Genomic DNA, 13131 nt, shown 5'->3' on the forward strand with positions numbered 1-13131 from the left:
GTCTTTTCTAGGTCTTTTCTAGTTCAGAAGGTGGATGGCATCTGAAAGATGGCAATGCCAGACTGTTCATGAATTATGGTACAGTAGGTTGGTGTTTGCAAGATCATCAGGATGAAAACTGTTGCAAAGGCTGTCGTTCTTCCAGGCAAGACCAACACACTTCAGAGTAAGGGCGAATTCAGTTGTACTCAAATCAGGGTATTCATTCCTGTGCAATGTTCACCAAAAAGACCCGCAGTTATAATCATGACAGTACTTACTCTGTTGGTCTGCCCAATCACCTTGGACAGTTTGGGTTCGCTGCTTTCAGACACATGGGCTCTCTGGCTGTGTCTCACCCTGAGAAGAAACAGAAACTCTCCCTCCAGCATGTGACGCTTGCATCTGTAAAGTGGAAATTTCTTCTTTAATTTACTCCCTCTCTCTTTCCTGCTGTTTTCTCTTGACCTTCCTACAATGATGGAAGGCTTAAAATGCTAAGAGTAAATTAAACAGTCCTGCAAATTTATTTCACAAATATAGCTGTATCCTATAGGTCTGCCACAGACTACCATACGCAAAGAAATCCAAGTTGTTTATTTCTTATGGCAGATGACTTCTAAGGAAAAACCTTAATCCAAGTTGACCCAAATCCAGACGGCTATAAAAGTTATTCCTGAATATTCCGTAACTGGATACCCTCAGTAAATAAAGCATGCAACCGTAGCAAATATCTGTTGCTTTTGTAATACACCTTCTGACTTTCTACTAAATATTGCATAAACATGGTTTGCAAATTCCAGCTGGCAGAGGGCTCCCATCTCCTGGTGACAGTGAAAGGAAGTAAAAACTGACGGAGAGCCAACACAACCCCAGGTCAATACCTCCTCAAGTCTCTCTTTCTGCTCTCTCCCAGGAGGCAGTCTGGGAGTTGAGAAGCACTTCTGGTTCGGGCCCAATGTCCTTAAGCTGCCACCCAGCAATGCCAGGGCACTTTGGCAAAGTGCTGGTGCAAAGAACATCGTTTGTTGAATGATCATCATAGGGTGTGTAGAGGATCTTTCCCTCACCAAACGTGAGGGAAACGCAACTATCTGTGTGCTTATTGATTCTCCTCTCTCTTCTATTGACAATGAAAAATAAAAAGGTTTTGGAATAGACACTGCAGAAAAAATTTTCCCCAAACCTAAGTCTTTATACACTATTGGAAACCTGCTCACCACAGATCAGAAGGGACCCTCCGAGATATGGCTTGTGCAATCTTTTTTTTCTTCCTACTGTCCCACTGTGCAGACAATGAACCTTTGTGGTGGTGCTCCCTAAACTTAAGCCAGGGGCAGAACAATATGTATTAAACTGAACACCACCTGAAAGCGCAATAAAAGGAAAACTTCAAATACTACACAGTTCGTTCTCTTTACTATAGATACTCTTTTATTATACCACCATATAATTTCTGATTTCTCTCAAAAATATTTTTGGCAATTAAAAGTGATCACCGCAGTTATAAAGAATACACATCACTTGGGGATTAACATACAAAGGCTGACCAAAAAAAGAAGGGCTTACGGAAAAGCAGAAGATCAGATATGTCTCTGTGAGAATTTCTGGTAAGGACATCAAAATGTCTAGACCATGGCCACAGCCTGCCCCAGTGCTGTGCCTGCAGGCTCAGTATGTTACTTTTTCTTTTGTGGAAGGAAAGACATTGTCTCTTCACATAACAGGTGGCTCCACATGCTATTCCTTCAATTGGCAATACTTCTAGGAGTAGACAGAGAAGAAAAATCTACTTCTGGTAGAATTTCAAGTTCTTCTCATCAACTCCTTTCTGAAGGCAAGAAGCAACAATGCTCATAGTCGTGTTTCGGTGACCTCCCTGCATCGGCTGTGCATTGAGGCTTTTCAACTGAAAAGTCACTGGTCTTGTCTGAACTCACCCTGCTTCTTCCTCCATGACCTTTATTTCCCTAGGCAACCTGAAATTCTGCCTCTCCTATGGCTGGATGCTACATTGTATGACCACCTCAAGCTTTTTGCTGAGGTTTTGCTGTTGTTTATCAAATGCTTAGTTTCTGTCTTTGGATCAAACAAACACTGGATGTAGGTACCTGGAAATTACTCTCACTCTCTGTAAGGTCTCCAAAGCTTCTGTAAAAATGGCGTAATTGGGATGAACAAGGTAGAATCTAGAGGTAGAGACCTGGATCTATCAAAGGCAATGGCAGAACTTCCCTGAACTTGAGAAAGATAAGAATTATAATATTATGTTAAAATATCCTGAAATACTATGCTGCCTTAAGCCCCTACCTGCCTTTGAGTCAGGAGTATAAGCATCTGTGCACCCGCTCACATTAACATAACGCTATGGTTTCCTACAGTTCTTAATTTTCTGTGGTCTTGTGGAAATTTTCTCATATTCCAATAGCTCTCTCCAGCCAGGAATCTCCACTTTTCTCAAAAAAATATATTCAGTTTTAAAAAAATGGTGAAGTACAGTCATAGCTGGGTTTTCTGAAAACGTATCTGCCAGCCACGTGAGTGACTCGTATACACTGCATGTTGTGTTTCAAATTGCACCGCACATACAAGTGACATTCTCATATTTAATGCAATATGAAATGCAAAAAGCTAAAATAGTAATGGTATAATTGAATTTTAGAAAAATGAAATGTCTCAATCCACTTTTTTCTTTTCATTTTAGAAAATCTCATAACTTTAGCCTGGGAACTGCTGGTATTTCAAAATCTCTCATGCAAAAGGTCTGCTCCAGACATAGATTTAGCAAGAAGAGATAACTTCCATTAGTACCATTCTGTCAGGTACACTGTAATTAGCCCAAGGATGTGCCTAAGCATTATCTCCTCTCTGACCTGCAGGCATTGAGCCAGTATCAACTCTGACCCTTCCAAAGGTCTATGTACATTTTACCTTTACCAACTATTTGCCTTTCCCAATTCACCCGTGTCCCTGTTAGTTAGCCCCTTGGACTGCACTGTTAGCGATGCCAAAAGATGCGAGGAAGTAAAGCAGCAAGCCAGCCACTTGGGTAATGTGTGAAGCTTTGTACCTAGAGAAGCCAGAGCTCATATTATTTGAACTCTTGGCAGCTTGAAGGCTGTTGTTCAGAGGCTCCCAGCCAGCTGTTTGGCCTGCAATACGCCAACGTCATGCTCATAGACAACATTGTTTGAATCGAAGGAGATCTGAGTGACAGTGTTGGCATATGTTGAGTCGGTAGGTTGGATGAGAGACAAACCTTGGAGGAAGAGCCCGCAGTCTCTTGGATATACCAAGTTTTTCCTTGGATCTGTGTATAATGCACTTTCTCCTCTCTTGCTTTCTATGATGCAGCTCCCAGGCATGTGCTGCCTGCATTAAATCTTCACAGCACGGGAGCCCGTTTACTTAGACAAATTTCTTTTATACAGGACTAAGGGCACCCTTGCTGTTAGTACCAGAATAAGCAGAAAACATAACAAACAAGCCCAAGTTTCCTCCCCAGTCCCTTCAGAGCCTTTCCATAGGCTTGATTTTCTAAGGTCCTTTTCCTGAAGCTCCTGGCTCATTTTCTCAAGTCAAGAGATGAACCTAACCTTGTTTCTCCAGGAGGCTAAACCCTAAAATCTTCTTTCCCTTCCCCCCCATGGTTTGTCTCTCTCATCTCTTTTGATCTGTTCCCCAGTTCTATTCATGAACAAATCTGAACAGATCGACAGGCGCCCCTTCCAACACCTGGACTCTTTGTTCTGCCCATGTCTGTACTCCACTGTACTCCACCTTTCTGTTCTCCTTCTTTGTCAGAGGGGATTGCCAAAACTGGTTCTCCCTCAGGCTTTAGTTAATCTCCTTTTCAAAAAGAAATAGGACTCCTTTTATTCTGGACCAGATTCATGTGAGGTGCTGCAATCGTGGCCCCTTCCATTTCAGTAGATAAACAGAAACTTATTGCTAAATTTTAATAGTCCTCATTAAGTATTTAATGACTGGCTCATCTCAAGTCTAAAAGGAACTTTACCAGCAGTGCTGGACATATGTTTGCACAGAGATATCCCCAAAATATTAGAGATGTGTAGTAAATTCACCAGAATGCAGAAACATTAGGCACACATTCCCTTCACAGTTGCATCCTGCTTCCAGTCATACCCATTCAAATCCAAAATGCAACAAAATTGTGGTTCAAAACTTGAATGCCAGTAGATTCACAGGCTTACAAGACCATGGGATAATTTGGGTTAGAAGGGACTGCAGGAGGTCAAAGTAGTCAGCCACGAAACCAGACCAGGCTCCTCAGCGTTTTATACAATCCGACTTTGGATCCAGATGGATCCAAATAGAGTTTTGGAAGTACACAGGTGTAACAGAAAACACAGTCTATCTCCAGATCAAAGTTGAGTGCCAGAGTGGTATAACAAATCTGTCATTGTCCTATTTCCCAGTAGTGATCTGATTTTGGTATACTTCTCAGGCTGAGATCTAGGTGCTGGAAGAGGTGGCCCAGAACAGTAATTTATACAATATAAGGAAATACTGAAAGTTATCAATGTCCTCTGGAATTCAGTCTTCAGATATATTTGGAAATAAAATCAGATTCTGAAGCAGTGACATTAATTCCTAGTCCCCACCTCACCTAAGACACTTCAGTCAAGAGCGATGCTTTGCATTCATCCAGCTCTAGGGTGCCCAGAGTACACACCACTGAGGGGTAGGACACACATAGCTAAAAGCTTTCCTGCCGTTGTAGGATCCACTTGGTTCAAGAAAATTCTCAACATGCCAGTTTTTCTCTCATGAATCTTTGAATAGCTGCTGGTCAGGAAAATTAATTTACTGACAACAACAAGAGAAAGGAGATAGACTTGTCTCTGTAAAGGACAGAAAAAAAAATCTTTCGTTCAGACTTGTAGATTTCCCTGCTTCTTAATTTCACATATTAATTTCTCTTAGGCCATCCTAGGGAAAGGAAAGGCTTGAGGACTTATAACAAGACAGGCAGATGGGATTAGAGACATCCAAGTATTGTGCTGCAGATATCCCAGAAAATGGTTATACAGAAGGAATAATTAATTCTTCAGTCAGAAGCAGTATAATGGGAATATCCATTACAGTTTAATTACAAAACAATTTTTAAACTTACAACCACTCCTGAATCTTTTGGATTTTCCATGAGCAGTTTGCTCTAAGCAGAGACATAAGTGGGTACTATATTTGATTTTAGGCTTATGCTGTAAGATTTCTGATTTCACCCAGATTATTAAATTCCACCAAAGTACTCCTGCAGCATGCAAAAGGTTGTTTGAATGCAGACGTATGTGAGGTTTGGTTATTAGTGAGGTTTGGCTAGAAACTGAAAAGGTGTGTGAATCACTCTGAAAAATGAGCAGGGAAGAAAGTGGGCATTCATGCTTTTCAGCAATGTTACAGATGGCAGATTTGCCTCCAGGACATTACCTTGCACTGGAAAGCCACAGCTATGTAATTTCTTAGCTAAAGTGGTAGTCACAAGCCTGCTAAAACCCTTTCTTCGATGTTCTGGAAGAGTATAACTATGAATCATGGTGGCAAACTGGTCTGTCAGGCTCCAGGAGAGGGGATACCCCTTGTCATCTAAGACACAGACACTGGGAAAGCAGCAAATGAGGTTAGCAAGGTACTTCTCGCACCTCGGATTGCCTCCCCTCGACCAGGTTTTGTTGAGCAGGCTGGAATGGGAGATGTCCAGGTAAGCCAGGGTGAATTTAGGGTCCATCCTAAGAGAACACAGAAAATGGATTAGGAAATAAAAACTGTGTATCACATTCTCCAAACTACTACACTAGATTTAAAGCCACCTTCTCCAGCTGAATGGGTTTCCAGGTCTATATTAGAAAGGGGAATGAAAGAGACCTGAACTCAGTAGTCTGGAGTTTTGTGAATAACTGTAGAGGGGAAGAATGCTCCATTTTAGGTCTTTGCTTATACAGACTCCTGAATCCACACAACACATTCCAGAGATGCCCTATTCCTTACAAGAAAAGTGAACGTTGTTAAGGAAGACAAGTAGCCCCAGTGTCATATAGCTGGCACAGAGGATTTGATTTCCAATCTCTCATCTTCCAAGACCCATAGAGTCTCTCTGGATTTTGAATCCACTACTGAGAAATTTATCCCAGGAAAAAATGGAGCCTCCAGTTCCTCTGCTCTTCTGCTCTGATATCAGACAAATCTCACTGGCAGAGGAAATGTAGAGAACTTAGAAAGTTTCAAGCAGTTGTGTAAAGCCCTCTTGTGAAAAACAAATTTTGTGGGAATCCCAGATCCATCTACCAAATCTAAGGAGCTTTGACACAGGAAAGGAGGACTGTGGAGCTCATGTATACATCAAGAGAGGAGGGGATGGGGACTATTCTGAAATATAAACCTGCGAAAGTGATAGATGTTAAAGAATGACACTGGTAAGTTTTAAGTTTTGAGTTAATTTCTTAATAAGCAATTCCTCAGTCAGATTTTTATCCCAGTCACAGCGAAAGCCTAGCAGTCTTCCTGTTATTTGTTATGTAAATATACTTTCTATAAATATATTGTAATGACATTGATAAATGATATGGCATTCTTAGACATACTGAAGTTTGACATCTGGCAGCGTGTCTGGGTCTGAGTGGATAACCATCCGGAAGGAGGATGTTTTCACATCTACCTGCTTAGATAAAGCAACAGCTCTGGATATTCCACATATTCCATACTGGAGCCCTGTGATTACAAAGATAAACACGTAGATACTTTAAAAAGAATTTTATTTATTTGTTTTTGTAAATAAAGTCCACTATTACACTTTTTACAGAACTAGCCAGGTACCTGAGATCTCCAAAATTATAGAATACACACACATATATATATACGTTTGTGTAATATATAATAAATATATTCTAAAGAAATACAGAAGTGTAGAATCATACCACATCCCGAGTCGGAAGGGACCCATAAGGATCATGGAGTCCAACTCCTGGCTCCGCACAGCACCACCCAAAACCAGACCCTATGTCTGAGAGCGTTGTCCCAGCGCTTCTTGAACTCCAGCAGCTCGGTGCCATGACCTGCCCTGGGGAGCCTGTCCCAGTGCCCGACCACCTCTGGGTGCAGAACCTTTCCCTCACACCCAGCCTGACCCTCCCCTGTCCCAGCTCCATGCCGTTCCCTCGGGTCCTGTCGCTGTCCCCAGAGAGCAGAGCTCAGCGCCTGCCCCTCCGCTCCCCTCGTGAGGGAGCTGCAGGCCGCCATGAGGCCTCCCCTCGGCCTGCTCTGCTCTGGGCTGAACAAACCCAGGCACCTCAGCTGCTCCTCATACATCTTGCCCTCCACACCCTGCACCATCTTTGTAGCCCTCCTTTGGACACTCTCTAATAGTTTTATGCTCTTTTGATATTGTGCCGCCCAACACCGCACAAAGTGCTTGAGGTGAGGCCTCAGCAGGCAGCAGTGTCTGCGTTCAGCTTCCAAGCACAGGCTCTCATTAGATTTCTAATTACCACATTAACTACTGCTCAGCTCAGTCTGAGCAGTAACACAAACAAACAAACAAAAATCCTACAAAAGCCATAGCTTAGAACTTGTATTTTGTAAAAGTACAAAAAAAAAAAAACTTTATGCAGAGCAGAATGGCAGGAGCTATACTCCATTAAGACTTTTTAAACCAACAAGTTCATCTATTCTGTTTCCTTTAAACCAAGTAAAGACTATACCTTGAATCTGAAAAATTTGTCCCCAGTTGATGGCATTTGTGTTTTCAAGTAGCTCCCGGTAAGCATGTGGCTCCTTGTAGAAAACTGCATGTGCATTAGTATAATGGTCAAGGTCATCTGTCTTATTACGGGGAGGAAAAAATACAGAATTAAACATTCCTCCCTTTCCACACACACACCTTTCACACTGGAATCAAAACTCACTGAAAGGTAATCCCTGAGATTCATCAAATGGTTGGAGCTTCAGGATGGATTTTTTTAGAACATTTTCCTTGGCAGTTTCAGTAATAGAAAAATCTATTGCTCTCCACAGTGTCAAAAGTAGCAGAAAGCAGCAATGGAAGTAAGCCTTCATATAACCAAGGCACAATAACCTAGGCCTGGTGGCAGTTTCTTGAAGCTCTTGCTGAATTCATTGTTCAAAACCCACCTTTTCTACCAGTTGTCCCAAAACCCACACTATGTTATTTGGTCACCAACGTCAACATGTTTAGACTGCACATGTTCCGGTAAACAAAATAGCAGCTATGCCCGTTCTCTGGCCTGAGTTGAAATAGCACAGTCAGTGCATGTCAATACTGTTAAATTCTCTTAGTCTCCAAAACAGGATGGCAACAACATCCAAACCTGGGGATCGTCCTTGTCCTGTGCTGACTCCTGCACTGCTGGCCTAGGAGCACTGGCTGTTCCAGACAGCGTGCCAAGGATCTAACAGCACGGGCAGCACTCATAGTACCTGATGTGAGACCACACCAACAAGAGCCTGTCTCCTAGCCTGGGGTTGGGGAGGCACCCACAAATGAATGCAACTCAGAGACTGTTTTATAATGGTGGACAGAGGGGGCTAAGGCAAGGCTTCTCCCAGCTTCACTTTAGCACTGCCTGTTCTTGACTCCAGGAGGAGGACCCTTCCTTCATCTTGCAGCTGTATCTGCCCCATCACAGGCTCATTAAGGCTCTTTCTTTCTGTCTGCCTGTACAAAGGCTAGAGAGAGAAAAGAATCCTGGTAAGGCTCAGTAAAGTGCCATGAGTGCAGGCAAAATATGTCTCTCCATAAGCTGTGCAAGTTATTCTTCAGTCAGTGCAATCAGGATGCTTACAATTAATTAGAGCATGTACTTCACAGATAAGCTTGGTTAGGCTACAGTCACTAGTCAGCTTGCTTTAGGAAAGAGCAGCACTCCCTAAAGTGGACTTTGCTCTTGCATCCACCTGGGTTGTCCTGCTACACTTTATGGTTCCCACCCACTCCTACATAAAACTCGCCCCATTCACAAAGCTCTCAGATACAAAGCTAATAACATGTATATCTACCTGCCTCTGAGGACGGGTGATGACAACTTTGAAGTCTGACCACGAATCTACCACCACCTCCTTCCTGAAGGGATTCCCTCGGTTGATGTTCATCACAGCTCCATAAACCTGTAGGATGAAGATCCAAGAGAAGTAAGACAGCTTGAGACACACTTCTGCGGCGCTTGTGTTATAAACTGGAGAATGAACCAGCAACACAGAGCTGAAAACACACTTTTAGATTTTCATATACAGACATTTATCACATAGATTGACACATTCACATCAGGTGTTATCTATCATGAAGATAAATCATTGTGTAATTATGGCAACCTTAATTACTTTGGAGGAGGTGCGGACAGGTTTGCTTCTTTCTTTTCTTAAATACGTGGATTTAGTTCAGTAAGCAGGGCCATGTGTATATCTCAGATGTAGTCATATAAACAGCAGCTATCAGTCAGACCAGAAGAAACACAACCTTCTCCCCAGAATACTGATTCCCAGATAAATGTCCCGATGTGCTGACGGAAGTACCACAGAAAACAACAGGTCAGTGCTGTGTTACCTTGAGGGACTCAGGAAAACTCCGCCGTAATATTTTCTCCAGCATCTGCAGCTTCGTGGAGGAGTTGAGCACCAACATCTTCCTTACAAACCTTCCTGAAAATCACACACACAAGGTGTAAGAGTCACTCAGAAAAGCAGCAGTGTGGGGTAACAAGTAATTTCATAACTGCTAATTTCATAAAATGCAATAGCTCCCACAAGTCCCTTGTTTCTTCAGAAGATGGATGTGAAGAGAACAGCGGGATGGTGTTATACAGAAGAAGTTGGAGTCAGAAAATCTTGAGCTTATCGTATTGTTCAACACCAGCTTTAGTGCAACATCTGCCAGGTCAGTTATAGATAAGTTCACAAAGACACAAAGAAGTCTTTCTCATACATCTGCCACCAAAACTAATGGGGGGGGGCAGTTTGAAGCTATTACAAAAATCCTTACCACCAATTACCACCATTTTTTTAAGCTACTAACTAGTAACGTGTAGCATGTTGATTCAGCCTTCAACATTTTAGGCTGTGATTTGGGACAGTACATCCTCCAGAGTCACCTCTTCAGCGGAGGAGATACTACGAGAATGACAGCCACAAATCCTACATGGGAAACAGCTGCCTAGCCCTGGTCGTTTTATTTCTTTCCACCTTTGCTGGGAATCCAAACCAACCCATCCAAGACAACATATTTATTTACAGTCTGTAAAAGAGAGAGAGAGAGAGAGAAGCAATAAAAATGTATCTTCACTTAAAGAGTCCAAGAAAAGAGTTAAAATCTTAAGGCTTTCCAGAAGTACCACATCCTTTTTCCTCTCTTCTACCTCTCAAAAGCATTCCAACTCATCCAAAAAACATCTCCCTATGCTGCATCAGTCTCTCTCTTTGCTCCTTGTCTTATTTAATCAAACATAAAAAAGAAAAAAATAGCCCACTCTCTGATCACATGTGCATATCTGCCTTTCTTGAAGCTCACACACACGTTTTCTCACCATATTGAAGGTGAAATTTGCCTCTGTGTCACAACAGTGCTGTGTCAGTACATGTGTAACTATATGCCTAAAGGCAGTGTTGGTGTGTTTGAGTACGTGGCTACATTTACATAAGGACAGTTCCTATAGCTCTATGTCTGGAAATACTTTCAGATTGAGAAATAAATATTGCACAGATAGACCACCTGATCACGTACCTGCTTTCAGTCTTGTAGCTCGCCCTTCCAAATTGCAATAATAAGCTTGAAGTTAGGAGACAGTAAAATTCATTTACTTTGTTGCTGCAGAAAGACAGGGTCCTTGACCAGAGTCTTAAAACTCTAAAATAGAATTTTCTTGATCCAGAGCGTTCTAAACTGGTATATTGCTCCTAAACGCTTACTTCTCTCTTTCCTTTGAGGAGCATGGAAATAAAAACCAGAACCAGCTACACCTTATGTAAGTGTAGTTAATGAAGTATTAAAAGGCTTGTGCAAGAGTACTTGAGCAGGGAGGGCTGAACCACATGACCTCCAGAGATCCCTTCTGACCTCAGCCGTTCTGTGGTTTTATAGGCTCCAGCAAGAACAATTTTTTTTTTCCATTAAGACATTTAATCTGTTTGTGCTGGTAACAATGATCTGCCTTGCATATATGTATAATTACCATTATTCTTCTCAGTGGTAGTGAAATTAAAGTGGTCATTTCTCATTCTCAGTGCTAAACGTCATACCATAAGGGAATTAAGAATCTGAGCTAAGCAGAGACATGTTCTGCCAGAGAGAAGAATCAACCTAGCTGTACAGCCCCAGGCATCATTTGAGATGGCACCCATTTACCCTGACATTTTGTTCATTCCTCAGTTCAGTTTGATGATGCTAACCTGTGTTGCCATTTTGATTAGGACTCGATAACTTATACCACAAGGTATAGAAGAGTATAGCATAAGGAACATTAAAGTGTTATGGGACAGCACATGCAGAAAGATGCTTTATTTGAGCACAAGGCAGTGTTGATATGGGATATGAATTGATATTCCTGGTAAATCTTAAGAAATCTGTGGTTTGTAACTTACCTACCTGAATCCAACGTTTGAGAAACTGAAGTTTCAGAAGCTTCCAGGTGTCACAAAAGTGACTCAGGATGTTCCGCAACCAAGTAGGAAACAGGACTCAAAGGCAGATTTACAGTTTGTACAAAAAGTTTAGTCATTTTCATGAGAGCCCTTCTGAATCAGGGAAACGAGGAGACACACACGCTAAAATTTATAGTATCTTACATACAATTTGCAATAAAACACCATGCAAACACATCTAACCATATTGTTACACCAATCCCGACTCCACAAATCATCTTCCCATGTTTTCACGCACAGCAGAGCTCCTGGCACAGGACTTCAGTTGGCTCCAGTCCTCCACTTGCGTCTCCCCGAGACCTTGCTCTTCCCTGGAGCTGAACCTTTCACAAAAAAAGCACTTTTGGTGTTTTTTCACATTATCGTTTTGTTGCTCCTTGCACATCCCACCAAAGTGATCAGAGTCCGAAGTGGTCAGCGCTTTGCTCTCACACAGGGTCACAGCTACACGCCCACTGGTCAATGGGGGAACTCTTCTATGAGAAGGGTCAGCAATCTAAGCCAGGAAGTAAACTCTGATCATTCTGCAACTCTGCCCAGGAGTATCCACCATCAATTATTTGAGCTAAGCCTCCTAAAAAACAGATTTTATGCTCCTGTTTAACTTAGACTTATTTATGCATGCACAACAGCCGCAAAGTAAAAGCATCCACTGTCAGTCAGCCATAAATCACCCAGTGCCAGGCAAATAATAATAATTAAAAAAATGTTGACAAAGTTTTATCAATGTGGCTTATGAAGTATAAAACTATCATAATAAAATGCTCACAAGTAGATCACCCTTATTGTAAGGAGGGGTACATCTTCATTTCACAAAAATTAAGATAGCTGGCATATGGAAAAAAAGCATTAATCCATACTCTGAATTAAATTACTTTGGTGTAGCAGTTATGTCTGTAAGTGCTCCCCTGGTAGAGTGATGTGATCCAAAATTTGAAAAAGCAGATTAGGTATCGAGAAATATTTCCTCATGTGATTGAGTATAAAGCAAGCAAGTATTCAACCTGGTATTCCTTCTCCTACACATAACAACTAGAGAGGCTTTTAATCGCTCATAGGAGAATGGAGATAATTACTGCATATTTCATTAAGAGTATGAGTTGCTTGTGAGCAAAAGAACCAAGCATTTGTGTAGCAAGTCAGTGGAAAGGAGCACAGCTGACAATCCAGCTGACAAGCTGGCAGAGAAATCACTGCGTAACTGCATTGTTTAAGGGAGAAATTCTACCTTAGAAAAAATACGGGAGATGAAAGTACACAGGGAAAGACATCTTTTGACTTCATTTTCTTTGTCTAAAGCTGTAGAATAGCTGGCAACTAATGAAATATGAGGTGAGTTCTCAACTTTGAGATTAGAACTTTGCTGTATAATGTTCTTACCCATTTTCTTCATTTGTTTGGATAAACAACATTTGAATGGCTTTTTGAGAAGTACTGAATATGAAAATGTAAAAATAAAACAAAATTCCTGAAGACTTAGTATAA

The 13131-nt window shown here is 41.7% G+C and overlaps 1 protein-coding gene across 2 annotated transcripts; it reads right to left on the reverse strand.

The window, feature by feature from the left end:
* Positions 1-4764: 4764 nt before the first annotated feature.
* On the reverse strand, positions 4765-10751 carry GLYATL3 (glycine-N-acyltransferase like 3). 2 transcript variants are annotated; one of them, XM_083831742.1, is made up of 6 exons: positions 10730-10751; positions 9557-9651; positions 9013-9120; positions 7698-7839; positions 6582-6708; positions 4765-5729 (listed from the first exon to the last, which is right to left on the reverse strand). In XM_083831742.1, the coding sequence occupies exons 2-6, from the start codon at positions 9632-9634 to the stop codon at positions 5306-5308; spliced, it is 879 nt and encodes a 292-aa protein (XP_083687868.1). In that variant the 5' UTR covers positions 9635-9651; positions 10730-10751; the 3' UTR covers positions 4765-5305. The 2 variants fall into 2 exon arrangements, with proteins under 2 accessions (XP_083687868.1, XP_083687867.1); XM_083831741.1 differs by lacking the exons at positions 7698-7839; positions 9013-9120; positions 9557-9651; positions 10730-10751 and adding an exon at positions 6915-7538 and having other exon boundaries at positions 6582-6658.
* Between the last annotated feature and the right edge of the window lie 2380 nt (positions 10752-13131).

Source organism: Anser anser (genome assembly GCF_964211835.1).
Source record: "Anser anser genome assembly, chromosome: 3".
Classification (NCBI taxonomy): domain Eukaryota; kingdom Metazoa; phylum Chordata; class Aves; order Anseriformes; family Anatidae; genus Anser; species Anser anser.

Bases quoted from the DNA above. Each gene is read 5' to 3' on its own strand.
- GLYATL3 (XM_083831742.1), bottom strand. From the start codon at position 9,634: ATGTTGGTGCTCAACTCCTCCACGAAGCTGCAGATGCTGGAGAAAATA. The intron at 9,121-9,556 runs GTAACACAGCAC...TTCATCCTACAG, and splicing joins GTTTTCCTGAGTCCCTCAAG to GTTTATGGAGCTGTGATGAA. The intron at 5,730-6,581 runs GTATGTCTAAGA...GTGTTCTCTTAG, and splicing joins CTGCCAGATGTCAAACTTCA to GATGGACCCTAAATTCACCC.